The sequence below is a fragment of the Aythya ferina genome, assembly GCF_964211825.1.
Source record: "Aythya ferina genome assembly, chromosome: 15".
NCBI classification, from domain to species: Eukaryota; Metazoa; Chordata; class Aves; order Anseriformes; family Anatidae; genus Aythya; species Aythya ferina.
In genome coordinates, this window is record NC_140314.1 from 3,837,988 (window position 1) to 3,855,889 (window position 17,902).

Sequence of the window (17,902 nt, forward strand, 5' to 3'; positions counted from 1 at the left end):
TTTTCCTTGTTAAGATCACATCCTTTAGTGCTTGGGGTGTCACCCCAAGCTGCTCCCAGCCTACAAAACCACTGTGGACAGGGATGGGATCATTTGCCCGCTGCCTGCACTGAAGGGCAGGGCACTAATACAGCAAATGCCCCTCAGGCTGCAAAATATCCCACTAGGGTGGCTGGCCAAGCCCTCTGTGCCCCGTATGCAGCTGTTGGCTGAGTCACGGCTGGGCACAGGGCGGATTTTCACTCAGGGAGCAGCCTCGAGGTTTCGTGGGGCGCGGGCTTGGCGTGAGTCAGCCGCTGAGGTGGCGGAGGAGACCGGTAGGAGGCAGGGAGGCTGCCCTGCTGGCTCGGCTCTCAGCACCACCAGAGCCGGGCAGAAGTGAAGAAACCAGTGCTTAATTTCAACCTCGGGGCCGTGCTTAATTTCAACCTCGGGGCCGAGCCCTGTAAACCGGAGGGGGGGCGAGCAGCGAGCCCCGCACCCCCCTGTGAGGGAGGCAGCGCCCAGCCGCCACCCCCAACATGGCGGCGGCGCCGCGCTCAAGATGGCGGCGGGAGGCGGCCGCCCCCTTCCCGCGCTCCCGCCTCAAGATGGCGGCGCGGGGCGGCGGAGGAGTGGCGAGGCGCGGAAGCCGGGTCATGGCAGCGCCGGAAGAACCGAGCGGCGGCCGGGCCGGCGGGGAGCCAGGCCGGGAGGCGGCGGGTTTGAGCGGTGGCCGGTGTGGCGAGGGGACCGCCGCCGCCACCGCCGTCATGTTCCGCTGTGGTGAGGTGAGGTGCGGAGGGGCCGCTCCCCGGCCTCCGAGCGCCGGTATAACCGCGGCCGGCGCCGGGATGGGGGCAACCGGGCTCCCCTCAGGGGCTGGAGCCGGTCCCCGTGGTGAGGGGGCTGCCCTCGGGGTTGTGCTGAGCACCCGGTCCTCAGGGGTCGCCCTCCTGTAGGGATGCGCTGTGGGGTTTTGTGGGTGCTGCGGCGCGGTGCTAGGGCACCCCCTTCCCCTTCAGGGGCTGGCATTGCGTTAATTTCCACTCGAGCTTCGTTAAAAGCAGGGTTTAAGCCCCAAAAGCACCGGCTCGGTGCGATGGGGTGGGCTGGGGGCCAGGCAGGAGCATCTGGGGGGTGATGGAGGGGTTGTGGGGTGAGGGAGGTTTGGCACGGTTGTGGTGTGGTGTGGTGTAGAAGAGATGGGGTACCCGATCCTGGGCTTTAAACCTGCAGGTCTTTTATTATTTTTGATATATATGAGCAGTTACATAACTCGTAAGGTTATTGGAATGGATTGCTCTTCAGGGAAGGGATTGCTGGGTTATATTCTGAAAGGATCAGGGAATGATGTTTTTCCAATTGCAAAGTCAGTGGCAGAGGAGGAACGAAGGTAAATATTTTATTTTTTAAGCAGCCCACAGCAAAAAAGTGACTAAAGATACTGTGGCTTTGTGTGAAGTTTTGCACCACCTCAGTATGGTCTTTTGAAGGAGAGGTTTGGGTTTCTCAAGGCGGGGGGGAAGTATTTAATGATTCAAGTGGTTCTGTTTTATCTTTATAAATCCTTCTGAGACACCGTATATCTGTTTTCTCACAAGCTTTGCTGAAGTCTGTGAACTGGTAGCCTTTCTTTTTTTTCCTTTTTCTTTTTTTTTTTTTTCTCTTCCAGGAGCTTGTAAGTGGGGAGAGCGAGGAGGAAAGTAATGGTGTCAACCTGATGGAGTTCTCGGATGAGATCCTTTTGCACATCCTGAGCTACGTCCCTTGCACAGACCTTGTCCTGAATGTCCGGAAAACCTGCAGGAAACTCGCAACGCTTTGCCTTGACAAGAGCCTAACCCATACAGTTTTACTTCAGAAAGATTATAAGGTGGGGAGAGTAGCTTGCTTCTTCTGTTAGCTGTGACGACAAGTCTGTGTTCTGAAAAAAAATGCCAAGAAATAGAGTATTTCAGTGTGTCTGCATAAATGTCGTGCTCTTGAACTCTGAAAAACAAATAAACAATAAACTGTTTTATAAAAGCATTTGTTTTGCAGAATGCTTTGTTAGGACAGCTCTGTGCTCCCTTAGATAGTTTTCACTGATGGTATTTTATATATCTTCCTTTCTGGAGGCCGAATGAAAGTAAACTTGACTTGCCATTTATAGCTGCTTTTGACTATGGCTGTATGAAGATACCATTTTCCCAAAATACATTTTCCATGCTGTTGTACAAAGAAATCTATGTGAGCAGAAAAACTTGTGCATGCTGCTGTCAGGCATGCAGTCAGCTAAGCAGGAAAATGTATTTGAGTTGTAACAAAAATAAAGCTTAGGAATGAAGGGTGATACGTGTTATGAGGGCCGTATCGCCAAGCCTAAGCTTCTCTCCCTCATTTCCAAAAGAAGAAAGCCGATGAAGGAGAATGAAAGCGTTCTTTGAGTTTCCATAGATAGATAATTCTGCTGAACTAGTTTTGCTGTTAGAAAATGGAGATCGTCCTCCGTTCCGCTATCAGCTGCTGAACAGATTTTGGCCTCGCAGTCAGTAATGCAGAACTGCACAGCCTGAGAAGCTAAAGGAAGTGTAATCTTAAGAGGTCAAAGCATGGCAGATTAAGCGGTGCTTTAATGATTCTTAGGCTGTGCTAGTGTTCCAAGGCCCTTGGATGAACCACGTAATCTCAGTGCTAGCCAGTGTTAACCCCATCTTCAGATGGGAAACTGAGTCAGTACACACTTGCCATATATCTCATTGAATCTGGTTTTGTTTGAGCACAGGTAAACAAAGACAAAGTGAAGCAACTGATGAGGGATATCGGAAAAGAGATTTACCAGCTGAACATGGCTGGGTGCTATTGGCTGCCCAGCTCCACTATTGATCATGTAATACGATGCAAGAACCTGGTAAAACTGAACTTGTCTGGGTGCCACATCACTTCTCTCCGCCTCTCAAAGATGCTGTCCGCCCTCCAGCACCTGCGCTCCCTGGCGATAGACGTAAACCCGGGTTTCGATGCCAGTCAGCTAAGCAGTGAGTGTAAGGCCACTCTTAGCCGTGTCTCGGAATTGAAGCAAACCCTTTACACCCCGTCATACGGTGTCGTTCCGTGCTGCACTAGCCTTGAGAAACTGCTGCTTTACTTTGAGATCCTTGATCGCTCGCGAGAAGGTTTTATGCTCTCCGGGCAGCTAATGGTAGGGGAGAGCAACGTGCCCCATTACCAGAACCTTCGCGTCTTCTATGCCAGGCTGGCTCCTGGCTACGTTAATCAGGAGGTGGTGAGGCTGTACTTGGCGGTGCTGAGTGATCGGACACCTGAGAACCTGCACGCCTTCCTCATTTCTGCCCCTGGTAGTTTCGCTGAGACGGGAGCCACTAAAAACCTCCTGGACTCCATGGCTCGAAACGTACGCCTGGATGCTTTACAACTGCCCAAAGCCTGGATTAACGGCTCCGGGCTCCTGCAACACTTGAAGTTCAACAACCCTTTCTACTTCAGCTTTAGCCGCTGCACCTTATCTGGTGGCCACCTGATCCAGAGAGTTATTAACGGGGGGAAGGATCTTAAAAGCTTGACCAGCCTGAACCTCAGCGGCTGCGTTCACTGTCTGGCTCCGGAGTCCTTGTTCCGAAAAGCAGAAGATGACATTGACAGCAGCATTCTGGAAAGCCTGGTAGTGTCTTGCTGCAACCTGCGACACCTCAACCTCTCCGCAGCTCACCACCACAGCTCGGAAAGCATAGGGAATCATCTGTGCCAGCTTCTGTCCAGGCTAAAGCACCTCCTCTCGCTAGCACTCCCGGTTTGTTCCATCACAGACGTTGCTGCAAACGTGGAAAAGCCTCCCACGCAGCCCAATGCGGCGCCCCAAACCTTTGGAAAGAAAGTCCGGGTGGGGATACAGACGTACCCGAGGAACTTAACGGACCAGGCGAATCAGAAGATAGAGTCTTCGGTGTTCTGGACTCTGATGGGAAGCCTCCGGTTTTTGGAAACCTTGGAAATAATAGGGTCCAGTTTTTCCTCTGCCATGCCCCGCAACGAGCCGGCCATTCGGAACTCGTTGCCTCCTTGCGTCCGGGCGCAGAGCGTGGGGGATTCGGAGGTGGCTGCCATTAGCCAGTTGACTTATTTGCAGAGCCTCACCCTAGCACAACTGCCAAATATCATTACTGGTTCTGGGCTCGTTAGCATCGGATTGCAGTGCCAGCATTTGCGGACTCTTTCGCTGGCCAACCTGGGCATGATGGGGAAGGTGGTCTACATGTCTGCTCTCATGGACATGCTGAAACACTGCAAGTGCTTGAGAGATCTCAGGTGAGGGGCTGCCATCGAACATCTCCGTTTTGGTTGTGGAGCTCCAGAAATGGAGCGTGTGGTTTGTGTAAAAACTGCAAGTGTTCCTCTTCCGATCGGCCTCTGTTCAAAAAAACGGGTCAAAAGTTGCTGCAACGGCTTGCAAACTGGTTGTTTTCTTTCCAGAGCTGAGGAGCACAGGAAGGCATCTCGTGCTGTTCTCGAGGGCTCAGGATATGCCTTTTAACCAGTGTTTTAAGTGCTTAAAGTCTCTGTGCTGCAACTGCCTTCCTTTTAGATAAGGAAGAGTGGACGCAGCATGTTTGGGAGCTAGCTGTCAGGGCTAGGTTAAATGTTACGTGCCTTTGCTGACTTCTTGACTTTGTGTACACGTACATCTCCTAAACTTCCAGGATGGAGGAGACTCCTACAATGTCTAGATAATTTAGAGCCCCATTGCAATATTTTATTACCTTTGGCTTATATTTTATAACCATCTCTTTTTTAAAATTTATTTTTTAGTTTTATTTTTTCACCAACGGAAACTGATTCTGGGGGAAACTGGCCAACCCGTGAGGTCTGGTCATTATCCATTCACAAAAGAGGTCTAAAATGCCATAAAACAGCAAAAACAAGGTCATCCTCTTACGATGCATGCCTGTGACCACAAAGACAGTTAATTACAGCGTGACTAAGATCACTGCTCGTCAGCTGAGGCTGCTGTTTGTGTGCATGATCCCAAGCCATCCCAGCAGTGAAGGGGTAGCTGAAACCCCTCTTGTTTTTCCCTTGCCCACCACGTCCCGTTTTCAGGAGGCGAGGAGCGTTGCTCTCATCCCAGGGACAGCAGCTGTCGGAGATGCTGTTGGAGATTCTGTTGCTTAATGCCTCGGGTCACGTGCGTGGATATTTATTTATCCTTGAGCAGGCTGAATGCCCTTGGAAGAGCTGAGATGAGGGGAGGGAGGCTCGGGGGTGCAGTGCTGCTTCTCCCAGCTCGGCCCTGCAGCTCCCAGAGCCTCCGAAATGGAGGCTGTGGCCACTGAAGATGGGAGGCAGCGCACAGCCTCCGGGAAGGATGAGCGAGGGAGTCTCCTTGTGACAGCCAGGCGGTTCAGGGGGAGCTCTCGTGGTTCCTTGGGCGAAGCCTAAGGTTTTAAATAGGTTTAAAAGGTTTTTAATGTTCAGCGCTTCCTCCTGATAATGCACTTTTTTTTCATTTAACTAATCCTCTGGTGCATCTCCCCCTTTTCCCCTCCCCACCTTCCAGGCTGAGCGTTAGTTTCAGGGCTATTCCAGAGCAACATTGTCATCTAGCGAGCGAAAGGCAGTACTGCAGCGTGTCTGTTCCTACAGGGATTAACCTAAAAACCTACTGTAAGGTTGTGAGGGCTTCTGTGCTTTGTCCTAAACCGATATCGGGCAAATAGTGCTGCTGAAAAATTGGAGAAGCTTCCCGTTTCCTTAATATTCATTTCGAGCTCTTGCTCAAGGAGCTGGTGGGCTGTTGGCATCTCTTCAGGTGTTGTAAACTGACCGCCGTGGACCACAAAAGCCTGCTGGAGATTATCCCCATGAGGCTGGGGCCGACAGCTTGTTCCCACCTGCTGGATTCACCTTGGCAGAGCTCTCGGCCCCGCTGACCCAGTGACTGGGGCGCATTGGGGTGTGCTGCCAGCTGGGGCACAGACCCCTCGTTGGGGGTATCCAGGGCAGGAAAAATCCAATCTCTGCTCCCTGGGCTGAGTATTTAAGGTAAAGTTTGTGTCAATTCTCCATAAAGTAGCTTCAGTTCTTTCCCATCCTCTGACCAGGCAGGGCTGGAGGTGGTCAATGCTGGCTCAGAGGCACGAGGTCTGTATCACCACGTGCACATTGTGAGTTTTTCACGTCTGCTTCTCTCCAGGCAGTAAACTAAAGCTAACCAGACCAGGGGTGGGTGCGCTGGGGCCGTAAGTCCCTAAATAAGTAGATGTCAGCCCAGCTTTTCCTACCTATGTTTGTCCTAAGACCAGAATCAGTCTGCTGCTCAGGTTTCAGACCCACCTCAGCCAGCGTGCCTTTGAGGAACCCTCTCAGGAGCAGGGTTACGGCAGCGTAGGGCCTTTCTGTGTGTTTGTCCCCCTGATGTCATTCGAGTGGGATGTCTGAGCTTGCAACATCAGGATTTTGTGCCCTACCTCTGGCACCGGCAGGCAGAAGCTGTCTGTAGGTGGAACAGGTTGGTGGACGTTGGCTGCTCCGTTTGCCAACCCCCTGCAAACGTGCCATCTTCTCTCTTACCTGAAAGCATCCCTAAGCCCCAGCTGCCCCCTGACTTGTCTCTCTTTGCTCCCGCAGGCTGGAGCAGCCCTACTTCAGCGCGGGTGCCCAGTTCTTCCAGGCGCTGAGCCACTGCTCCTCTCTCCAGAGGCTTTGCATCGTCTCCCGGAGCGGGACTCTGCAGTCTGACGCAGTGATGTCATTCATGGCCAGCTGCCTCGAGGTCGTCATGTGCCACATGTTTATGGGAGAATCTCTCACCGTCTGCAGAAACCTCCAGCAGTCCATTGTCCGGAGGTGAGTGAGGAAAAAGGGGGTTGCTGTGGGATTTCTGGAGCTGCTCGAGGTTTATCTCCCGTCTCCTCGCTTGCCAAGGTTTGTGTGGCTTGGAGCACTTGTTCTAAGAAGCTAATAGGTACGGTGTAACTGCTTGGAGCACGAAATAGCCTCTTATTTTCATAGGAGGCAATCAGTGAAACATTTGAAGGTATTGTACGGATTCTTGATTCCGTTCCCACCCGCGTTCTCTGCAGCTCCATCAGCTGAAGTTCTGGACGTACGGCCCCGTCATAAATCAAACGGCACTTCTCGTGTAAACAAAACATCTGCCGACATTTGAAGCACTGAGAGGTTTGACCTTGAAGCTTTCCTCCTTTCCCACAAGTGACTGAGATAATTCTTCGTCCTCTAATCACTTGTAAATGTCACTTACTGATAATCCCCTGCTAGTACAATTCAAAGCCTTTTTAAAGGGTTGTTGTGAAGGGTTTTTCTTCGGCGGAGAATAAGGGGGGGGGGGAAGAATTGGTACAAACTGCCTTTGCACGTTTGGCAGTTCTTAAATGCATTTCGCTTGGCCCCTTGCAGTGCTCTGAGGCTCACGTGGTGGGAAACATTTGTGTGAGCCGTGAACTGCATTTGAAAAGAGAGCTTTTAATTACTCCTGGCATTTTGGAATCTAATAGCGGCAGTCATCTAACAAAATATTTCCCATGCAGCAGACTCTCCATTATTTATTTTTTTTCTGTAAGGCATTTTCTCCACCTTCGATCTGTTTTCTTTCTCACCCGCTGTCGCTTTGCCCTGTTAAGCTCTAACAAAAATTCCGAGTCGCACGGCGTGGTTACTGCGTCCTGAGGGGTGCTCCTCCCCCGAGCCTTTCTCCAGCTCCAGCCTGACTTATTACTCTTGGCTCGTTTCCGAGGATCGGATCCAGAAGAGCCTATGACTACATCAGCTACCTCTCGAGCTGCACACGGGATTGCTTGTTACAGCCTCTAGAAGGCTCCCTGTTCTTTTGGGACAGTGATTGTCGGAAACACCTATACGAATCCCTTGTCAGGCATTCCTTGGGTTTGTATTTTTACAGGGCTTTGTATCGGTAAAGTCAGTCCTGGGTTGGTTTTGGTAGTGCTTTGGGGATCCTTAGAAAGAACCACGAATCCACAGTTTCTGGTTTTTATTCTGCCCTCCTCCCTGAGATGCTTTTGCAGCACTGGCCAACATTTTAACATCCGCTTACTGAGCAGAAAAATGCTGTTCTGCAGTCTCTTCCTCCTCTCTTCCTCTGTTGTGTATGGATTCCCACTACATTCTGTACCTCTTAATAATTTAAAGCCTGGGAACTTTCCAAAGAGCAGCTGATGCCTCATGAAAATGTTAAAAACTGCTTTTATATTTAGCAACAGTTCTGGCTGTCAGACTATTTCTCTCCTTTTGTGTCTTATTAATAGAGACGTTTGTATGAAAACAGAATTTTTGAAGTTCTTTTTTTCTGAGCAGAGCATCTGCTCCCACTGCAGATCCTGCACCTGAAGTCATAATCCTCTGTGACACTGTAATTGGTGGCTCTGGAAACGATTTTGATGCCACGTAAGATTATGACTTCGGGAGGAGGAGAAGCAGTGGGAGCAGATGCTCTCCTAAGCAACAGAGATCCCGTTCTCATGCAACTGTCTCCAGCAATAACACGGAAGGAACAAAATACAGAAAATGATGTGTAAGCAAAGCCTGGGGTCTTCCACGAGCCATCAGCGAGCCTTTAACCACCTGATTTTCCCAGCGATCCTGTTCTCGTCCTTGTGTAAATGTGCCTCCTGATGGGGGTCAGGAATTGACTTTCTCTTGCCTGCGTTTTATCTGCTGCTCCAAGGGCGAGGAGACACGCAGTAAAATCCCTTAGCAAGCTAGTTCATGACTGAAACCTGTGGAAAAGGCTCTAGAATGAAAGAAGGTGGCTTTTTTCCTTATTTTTTTTGGGGGGGGAGGGATGTGTGCAGATGCTGTGCGTGCAGGGAGAACACGAGGGATGAGTGGGAAGGAGGAGGTGAGAGCAGGGAGGGCATTTTTGCTCCCCTCCCTTGGAGCTGGGGGAATGGATTTGTGTTCCTCAGGTCCCGCTGCAGGGCAGAGCTCCTGTTGTGGGGCTGTGGAAATGATCTGGTTTAGGCTGAGGGCAGCCAAGTGACTGCAGCTTGTGAGCAAGAAGGCAGGGCTGAAATCACCCCCGTTCTCCCAACGCCTCCAAAAAGAAATGAGAGCGAGGGGGTCCCTTAGGGCTGGGTGTATGCAGCGATTTGCTGCAGGTGGCAGGGCTGGGAGGGCTTGAAAATGCCATCCAGTGCCGTGCAGTTCTTTTCCAGATGTGGATTCACAGAGGGTTTGGCTCACAGAAGAGGCTGGGACCGATTTGGGGAGAACAGACAGTTTTCTACCACAGACTTGTGCTGGAAGGTGTGGTGATGGGAGCTCAGGTATTGAACCTCCTGCTCCACACCGATGGCTTAAAGCCTGAGCAGATTCTCAAACTCTTCCCCTTGCCTGTAAAATAGGACGGCATTATCTGTTTCTGCTCTCCTGGGCTGCAAAAAAAAAAGTTGTTCTTGTGCCTTTTAGCCTTGTGACAGCTCCAAGCTGGGCCTGGTGCTCTCCAGCTGTCCCGCGGGCAGTCTTCTGGCTGCAGCTCGCTGCTGTTTCAGAGAGGTTAGTTCGTGTTTCAGTCCGTAAAAAGCCTCTGATTCAGTCCTGCCTCTTTTGCAACGGAGCACAGTAAGCAGAAGAGAATTCGTCTGGAGCCCTCATCAGCAAACAAGAGGCTTGCAAGGGCAAGGTCTCCTCTGAGCCTGGGAGACGACGGTTTCCCTCTGGGCAGATAAATCATTGCAGTGTTCTTCTTTCTTCTTGTTTTCCTCGACGTGGAGGGGAGGGGTAATTTTTATGGTTCAGGGACATCCTCGGTGCACGTGGGAAGGGACCCAGTGATTAGAGGGGGGCATGCAGCCTGGGTGAGCCGTGTCCACTGCCCCCGTCTGCCTCAGCTTTCACATCACACTGGTCTAGGCTCACGGTTTCCCTGTAAAATGACATTTCTCTCCCCATCACATGGTGCTCAGCTGCCGCCGGGCTTCAGATAGCAGCAGATCTCACAACAGTGTTTTCCTTTCTGTGCTCGCACCCTAACTTTGCCAGGCTGCTTATCTAAAAGCACGTGCTGCCTTCGCTTAAATAACTCTTCTGTTAAACCCATTGCAGTGTCACTTCCAACCCACTAAAACCCCACAGTGCCAGGACCCACGGTTGTTTTATCTTCAAGTGTAACCCCTTTATTTTTTGTTTTACAAAGAATTTCCTTGAAACGAGAGGTTTTCTCCCTTCTGGGCAGAGCTGCAGTGCTGGGATTCTTTCTAAATGGTTGCAGGGAGCTCCGAGTCGGGCTAACCAGGCGGTCAGAGGAGGGGGCTTGGCTTCGAGCAGCTTTCCCCGAGGATTTTCACGCTGTGATTTTGAGAAGCAGTCAGTAGATGGAGCTGTGACCTACGGAAGGTGCCCCGCTCCTCTGTCCTGATGCGTTGCATGCTAAATAATCGCGTTTATATGCTTGTATTTCTCTGCCTCAAAAATCTTGCGGGAAAAGGAATTTGGATGGCTTCAGCATCGCGCTGCTCCATGGCACGGTCAGCAGGCACCTCGCAAATGTGCACAAGTTGCTCTCCTGGCGGAGCTTGCCAGCAGAAAATCGGCTGGAAGAGGGGATGGGAAATGCTTTGGCAAGCGTCCCCTTGGCCTCAAGGACAGATTTTATTTTCCAGTGTGTTCCTTTAGAATTTTTCTGGTTTTAGCTTAAGGGTTGAGATAGCTCCTATCCTTGTAATGACTCCAAGGACTCTGCAGTACCAGACAATACACGCCTGTGAGAAGGCCTTGGAAAAGGCCGAGAAAGCAACGGTTAAATTTAAAAGAAAACAACAAAACCCACCACAAAGCAAAACGAAAAGTCTCAGGGAGACTTAAGGGAAAAGTGTCCAGGCATAGAGGTGAGTCGAGACTTAGATAAGTGCAATCCAAGAGAAGCCGCGGAAGACGGCGTGGTCAGCAAGCGAAAGATGTGTTTTGGGGAGGTGGGTGGGCAGCTTGGCCAGCCTGCTCACCTCTCCCAGAGGCAGGGAGGAACCTCCTGGGGTCTGGTAGCTTGTTGGGAGAGGGGACAGAGGCGTGGGGTGCTGGTGCAGCATCCCCCGAGGGCTGGCAGCCCTAGCTCAAGCTCTGTGCCTTTGTTTCCCTCGCCACGCCAGCTACCTGTCTGCAGCAAATGGCTCTGCAAAGTCCCTCTGTAACGCCATGCCTCGGGATCTGGGTGACTGAGGGTCAACCAGTGCTGGGAATTACAAAGAATTTTAATGTTTTAGGACAATCTGCCTGTTCTGGGGATCCAAGACATGGAGGAAGAGAAATATTAACTGAGCCCTCCTACTTCTGCCAGCGTCAGGTGTGAGCAGCGATTAGCTTGACGTGACTTTCACAATAGGACTCCTGCTACTTTCCAGGAATAGCTATTTCAGGCTGAATTAATCTTACTATTCAAGCGTTTGTCGCATTTTATGAATTTTCTCCTGCTTGTTGTTATATTTTTGTTTTAAACATGAAACCCTTGGCTGGATCTTTCCCTTCCTTCAGCTGCTGATCCCGGTGCCCCGCGTGGCTGCGACAGCCGTGCTGCTCGCTGAAGGGCTGCAGCACCCTCCTGGGGTTCAGCTGCAGAAACGGGGCTGCCAGCTGGGAGCTTGGGGATGAAACCGAGTATTTGCAAAGTGCTGAGCGAGCCAGCCCCTCTCCTGGCATTTGGCAGAGAACTAAACTATTGCAAATGAATTTCTGCTCACATCAGCGCTGCGTGCGTCCCCCCACACCTTGTTGCTATTGCTCTGAAAGCCCCTGCAGCTTCTTTTTCTAGTCAGCCGATTTATTCTCCTTGCTTGGATTCTCACCGTGGGCTCAGCCTCAAAAAAAAAAAACCCTTCTCGGGTGTTCCTTTCCACTTGTGGATGGGGAGGGGGCTGCTATAGGGCAGTCGGGGAGCGCGAGCTCCTCTTTGAATTCAGCAGAGCCCTCCAGCACCCTGCTGCAGTTGCATCGGCGCTGCAGGAAGCTGGCATCACCCCTCGAGGCTTGTTTGAGATTTCCAAGCTGGTTTTTGCTTCCCTCCACCACCTTCTCTTCCTTCTGACCTTGACGAAGTCCCTCTCGGTGCAGTGCTGCTTCCCTGCATCCCGGAGCCAGCGCGGTAGCTGCCAAGCCCACTCCGCTAGCCTAAGCATGTTGTGGGCTCCGTCCCCGCGTCTGATTGCAGAAGACTTAATGTATCGCTGGGCTGGCGGAGTGAATCATTAGCATCCTGCTCCAGCTTTCATTGTCTGTTTCATTTCCTGCTCTTAGAAACCCCTGAATCATTCTGTCACGGGCTGAATAACAAACTGCATCCTTGTCAGCTCGCCTTACCCAAGAATTCGTTGGCGGGCTTGGCAGAGGCTGACTGTGCTCGGGGTGTGGCCCCGACACCTCTGCTGCTGCCAGGGATGTTGTTTCAGGGTGGGTTCAAATACTTTGCAAGCCAGCACAGCTCGTGGGGCCATCCCCGGCCTTGGCGTGTTTGTGTGTCTCCTTTTGGGGGCACTAACGCAGCCCCTTCGTAAATGCATTCCTGTGGCTAACCCAAAGGACTCGCTCCAACTACCAGCTCGTGTGTTTGGAAGGGAATTCAGTCCCGAAACCCTCCTCGGGGGGGAAGGTGGCTTTGTGCACCAAGTGGCTTTCAGGCGACGTCCTCCTCTCTGCCTTGGCTGGGAGATAAAACTGGAGCAGCACCGTCGTGCTCTCTCCTCGCGCGGGTGTAAAAGGCTGAGTGGAAGCATTAACTGCAGCTTTAAAGCTTTTCCATAGTAAAATAAATCTAATTGAGCAGTTGCTGCCGTTGCTTTTTAATTTGTGGAAGAGATTAGGAAATAACTTTCAGCTTGCTCTGGCAGAGCACTCCCCTAGGACGTGTCCCGGGCGCTCTGGCGTCGCTCCTTGGGTTCTCGTTCCCTCCCTCTCTAATTGTCCGGTCACATTTGACTGATGCAGAGTTCAGCTGGCAAAATAACGTTAAGAAACCCAGTCTGGAAGCATTTCTGACAAACCTCAGCTCCCGGGAGAAGCGGTGGAGTGCCATTCGTGCCTTACAGAGGGAAACCACGCTGCAGAGAGGTAATTCCCCCCTGCTTGTGGGGTGCATCTGGCGCGTGTCGCTTCTCGTCCGGGACACGATGCGGTGGCAGAGGTGGCAGTGCTGTGTGCCACGGACTTCCAGAGTCCCGTCTGTGCCCTTCTTGGGTTGGATTTGGACTGACGGGGCTCACGGCGAGTGGAAACGCTCTGTGGGGGAAATATCTCCTTGTGTGGAGCTGGAAGCCACTTGAGGAATCGCAGCTGCTTTCCTAGGGAACTTCAGAGGTGTGTTTCTGAGATGAGAAGATGAAGTCTGCGCGACACCGGTGCTCTTGCAGGGTTGGAAATGGGTCTCTGTGGGCGTTGCACCCCTCTTGAGAGCGCTCTGGGGGCCGGCTGGGTGGCAAGGATGCTCCCAGCTGACAGAGGAGGGTGCCTGGGGGAATCCCACCCCCACCACTTTGGTGTGCTTGGAGGAAAAAAGAAAAAGCTCTGTTTTATGCCCTTGGCAGTCGCTGTCAGGAAGGAGAGAGCTCCTGCAGTTCCCTGGACCTGAGATCTGGGCACAACCAGTGGAGCAAACCCGAAGTGTCCGCCTGGCCTTCCTGAAAAGAAGAGCAAAGTCCCTGCCTGGGCCTTGGGTCGTGTCCCCTTGGGTCGTGTCCCTCGGCAGCTGCTCCCTTCCACCACGCCGTGCTTTGGGGACAGGAGTTCCCAGCCTGGCTCAGGTACGTGGGCTGAAGCTTCCAAGACAGATGCCACACTCGAGCTCCCCGATGCGAGCCGGTCTTCCAGCAACAACAAACTTACGCCGTGCCTTCTCCCTCTTGCCTTCTCCTGCTTTCCTTCTTTCCTTCCTTCCTTTTCCTTTCTAGAGCCTCTTTTCCCATGAGCTTATCTCGGTTTGTGGAGGTTAAAAGTCTGGCCTCCATCCGCTCCCGCTGCGTCGTGTTTCCTCGTTTTACCTGGGGTGAGTTTCTTTTGTTGCCAGTGCTTAATTACACCGCCTCGCCTGCCCTCGCCACCTTGCCAGCAGCTGTGAAGTGGGCTGTGCCAAAGCACGTGAATTTAGCACAGGGCTTTTCTTAGGTTTCTCTGGAAAATTGCAAGGGGAATTACATCCTTTGCTTCCAAACGCTGCCTTTTCCCATCCGTAGGGGTTGGAGGTAAGTTTGAGCAGCTCCTAAGGTAGCGGAGCTGTCGTCTTCTGGGCATTTGTGGTGCAGACAGACAGAGCAGGGCACAACCCACGGCTGCAGGCTCTCTGCTGAGGTTTTCCTGCAGCTTTGGGCTGCCCTTTGGCCGTATCAGCAGGTGGAGTTTGGTTTCCTCTCCAAAGAGCTGTGTCTGAAAGCACACACCGGGAGTGTTTGCCAGGAGATAACTGCATTCCGGGGAGGGACTCTTTTGTCTTGCTAAAATCGGGGGGAAATCTGATTAAAGTGCAGACCTTGCTCTGGACTTTTTCCCTTTCTTTTTGACTTTGTCCCTGACCTACATATTGCATCCTGCCACGCTGCTTGGAAGTAATTGAGAGCGTAGTGGTAGGCTATTTACCAAGCTGTTCGCTTGAAAATAACCTTCCTGTGTCCAGTCCACACCTGTTCTGGGATAATTTTGGAGGCAAATAACAGAGTGCCATTAACCCTTTTCAGCTACGGGCAACCTGTTCAAGGTCTGAGTGCAGCGTTGATGCTGGGAGGAATGTACGAAGCAGGCTACGATCTGATATCTGTTTTTCAGCTCCGTGGATGATTCCAGCCAGCTGCTGCAGCCAGGCCCACAGAGTGTCCAGATCCCAACTGGGATTCTTCAGAGACCTCCTTGTAAAAGTTCCTGCTGGTGGTTTGGTGTTGTGTCTGCTGGACCAGAGGCTATGGCTGGAAAATATGTGTGCGGGGGGGGGGGGTATTTTCTTTGTATCCCAGTGGTTGTTTCTGATTAAAGGACATGTTTTGAAGGGGCTGCTAGTCAGTTGCCTCGCAAACTTGCTTTCATTTAATTAATCATGATGAGTTTAGTCTGGAGGTTTCGTAGGAGAGAGCAAGTAAGCGTATCCTTGGCTTCTTTCCCTCGGAAAAAAGCAGGGTTTCATGCCTGGAACTGCAGTTCTTTTGTCTCCCCGGGTCGATATCCCTCTCTGTCCTTCAGCTTTTCGTTTTACGAGCCGCGCTCTCGCAGGGGTAGACCCAGTTTGAAGTCCATCCAGGTGTGGAATGAGGAAGAACCGTCAAGAAGATTACAGGAGCTATTCTGCAACTCATTAACTCGATCTCTTCCCCTTCTTGTTATCTCCTCCCCGTGCCCGGGGCCTTTCGAACGAGGGCTCTAAGTGCTTCTCACTTAATCTAGCCCACCTGGACAGGTGTACGAAGAAAGGAATTGCCTTCCGGGGACGGACTCGAGGAGCAGAGGTTGCGGAGGGAGCCTGCTTTTGGGAACTGCTAATCCCGGTTTAACATTATGACAGCTGCTCGTTAAAATCGGGGTGTTTTTTAACAGGCAGTTAAAGGAGAGGCTTTGCACGCACGTTTAGCCGAGAATAATAGCGAGCCATGTGCATTTGATTCTTTTTTCTGAAATCACGCAAATTGTACATGGAAAGAATTCTCCGGCGTCAACTTGCTGGGGTATGGAATTTACAAGGTTTGCAGTAACGTACAGCTTCCTGTTGAGGGGGAGAGAAAATTACAAAGCTTTCTTTTTTTTCCTTTTTTTTTTTTAAAGATCAAGTTCAAACCTCTTCTATAACCCCGGCCTCTTTGGAAGGTACGCTTACTGCGTTGGGGTTTTTCAGTTCTCTTGGTGGCGGATTGTCGTGTAAACTTCTCTAGGTCCTTCTTGTAGCTACATGTCAGGGCTGCTTATAAGCCACGGTCTTGTATAGGGTGAGAAGGCAGCATGCAGATCTAATTTGGGAGGCTCTATATACGAAGAAAGAGGCAGAGGTTTCTTTGCCTTGGGGAGGTTACGGTCAGGAAGGCTGCGTCTCATGAAGATCGCTGCTTCTTCCTAGCTGAACTTCAGTAAGCTCGGCCTATTAACATGATTTTCTCTGCAGGACTGTGGTGTTGGGTAAGGAACATGAAGAGCTGAGGCAGAGGAGGGACTATCAAAGAGACATTTGCTGTATTTTATGTAATTGCACCGCAGACTTTCCCAACCGCCTCCCAGATCGGCGATTATTTGCTGCTTGGTTTCTTGTAGAGCCGGGGAAGTAAGAAACTGCTCAGCTCCTACCCAGGCCTCCAGATCCTCCCAAGGAGCCGTGTCCTTTTCTGCCAGCCCTCAGGCGTGAGGCATGAAGGGCAGTCCGTGATGCAGAAAGATAGAAAACTGCCCCAGGTAGTGCTGTTGCTGGAAATCCTCACTCCTGCGGCTACTTAGGTTCGGGCAAATTAATTTAACCCACCAGGACTCAGCAGCTGAACTCGGTGTGGGAATTCCTCTGCAGCATTTTTTTGGCAGCTCTGCTCCAAATTGTTTGTGCATGGAAACATCCTCGCTGTCCCCCAGGTAATGCCAGCCTCCTGTAGCCTTTTCTTCAGCCGTCTGCACTGCAAGCACCGGGGATTCTCCCGTGTGTTTCCAGCAGCCAAACCGCCAGCCATCCCCTCTGCTGGAGGGAACCCTGCCCGTCTCAGTGCTAAAGACGAGCTTCAGACACACGTCTGGGTAAGAGGAGCTTGTTTAGCAGCCGGCCCTTCTCTCCACCCAACGCAACTCGTTTCAGCCTCGAGGGACTGACGCTGCCAGTTCGACTCTGCCTCCCCCAGAGTGACACCGAGCTGGCCCTTGTCACACGGTTCACTGGAAACCTCTTGGTGGCACGTTGCTAATAGTCACAAGTGTTTTAATCTTCAGGGTGTAGCCCTTAAGCTACGGCAGAACTTCCTTCCCCCCCAGCTTTAGGAGGCTGAACTCTTTTGTTGTGCTACCCCGAGCAATGCAATTTCTCCTCTCCCACGTTCTCTTGCTGGGCTGCTGTTACGCAGCGTCCTTGCTTAACGGGGTCTTGGGCTTTTTTATATGGCTCCTTATACGTTGTATAGATGGCTTTAATTCTTGCTCTTCTCCTCCTCTGCTGCTCCTCTCTCGTGCTGTCATATCAGGCCTGTCACTTGCAGGGTCTGGGACTCTCGGTGCGCATACCAGAAAGCAGAGAGGTGTTGGCAAGAAGAGCTGGGAGGACAGGAGGAGCCCGCAGGTTTTCCTAGGAGGGGACAAAACCCCTGGGGCTGTGGATTTAGAAACTGGAGCCCAGAATTGAAGTGGCAAAGAGGGGGTACGTACATGTGTTGGGGGCAAACCCAGGGAGTGCTAAGACAGGTTTCTGCCACTTGTGTTAAAAAGGAGGCTCTGTGTGTGTGTGTGTGTGTGCGCTCTTAAATGCTTATCTGCAGATCTGAGCTTTCTAAACCTGCCTGTGCTCTAATTGCAGAGTGCAGACTCTGCATGCAGAACAACCGAGCCTGGAGCAATGATCCCACACTCGGCCCTGAGGGAATGCCCAGCGCTGCTTTGGCCTGATTTTATTTTTTTTAACAGCCCTGCAACTTGCTGCTGCTTTGTAGGTGGTGTAAATTGTTGTCGCTGGGTACCCTGCTCAGCTGGGATCTCAGAATACCACGCTGTTGTGATTTATTTTTTTAAAACCTTTTTCTCCCTGCCCTCATCAAGCTTGTGTCAGCTCAACAGATCTCTGAAAAGGGCACAAGCCCAGCCTGTGCTCCCCAATGACACACGGAGAGGAGAGAGGGAGACCCTGACTTCCAGCTGCCCCCCTGAGCATCTTTCCTTGCCCCCGCCGTGTGGTTTTTATCCACTCGACCCCCTCCAGTTGCCCTGGAGCTTTATTATTCCTCCCCAGCTGATAACCTGTGTCTGATTC

General features: G+C 51.6%; 1 protein-coding gene across 9 annotated transcripts in view; it reads left to right on the top strand.

The window, feature by feature from the left end:
- FBXL18 (F-box and leucine rich repeat protein 18) overlaps positions 1 to 17,902 on the top strand; it is a 22,669-nt gene continuing 4,767 nt past the window's right edge. For 2 of the 9 annotated variants that reach the window (XR_014698102.1, XM_084536259.1), the window contains exons 1-5: positions 2 to 770; positions 1,655 to 1,855; positions 2,747 to 4,287; positions 6,607 to 6,825; positions 17,139 to 17,296. Coding sequence is in view for 3 of the 9 variants with exons in the window: in XM_084536259.1 (XP_084392385.1) it covers positions 522 to 770; positions 1,655 to 1,855; positions 2,747 to 4,287; positions 6,607 to 6,825; positions 17,139 to 17,296 (2,368 nt within the window). In the remaining 6 variants the exon portion in view is untranslated. Of the gene's footprint in view, positions 771 to 1,654; positions 1,856 to 2,746; positions 4,288 to 6,606; positions 6,826 to 6,990; positions 13,740 to 13,886; positions 14,972 to 17,138; positions 17,297 to 17,452; positions 17,889 to 17,902 lie in introns of those variants that run through there. The other 7 variants (XR_014698104.1, XR_014698105.1, XM_084536258.1 and 4 more) reach the window with 7 other exon arrangements.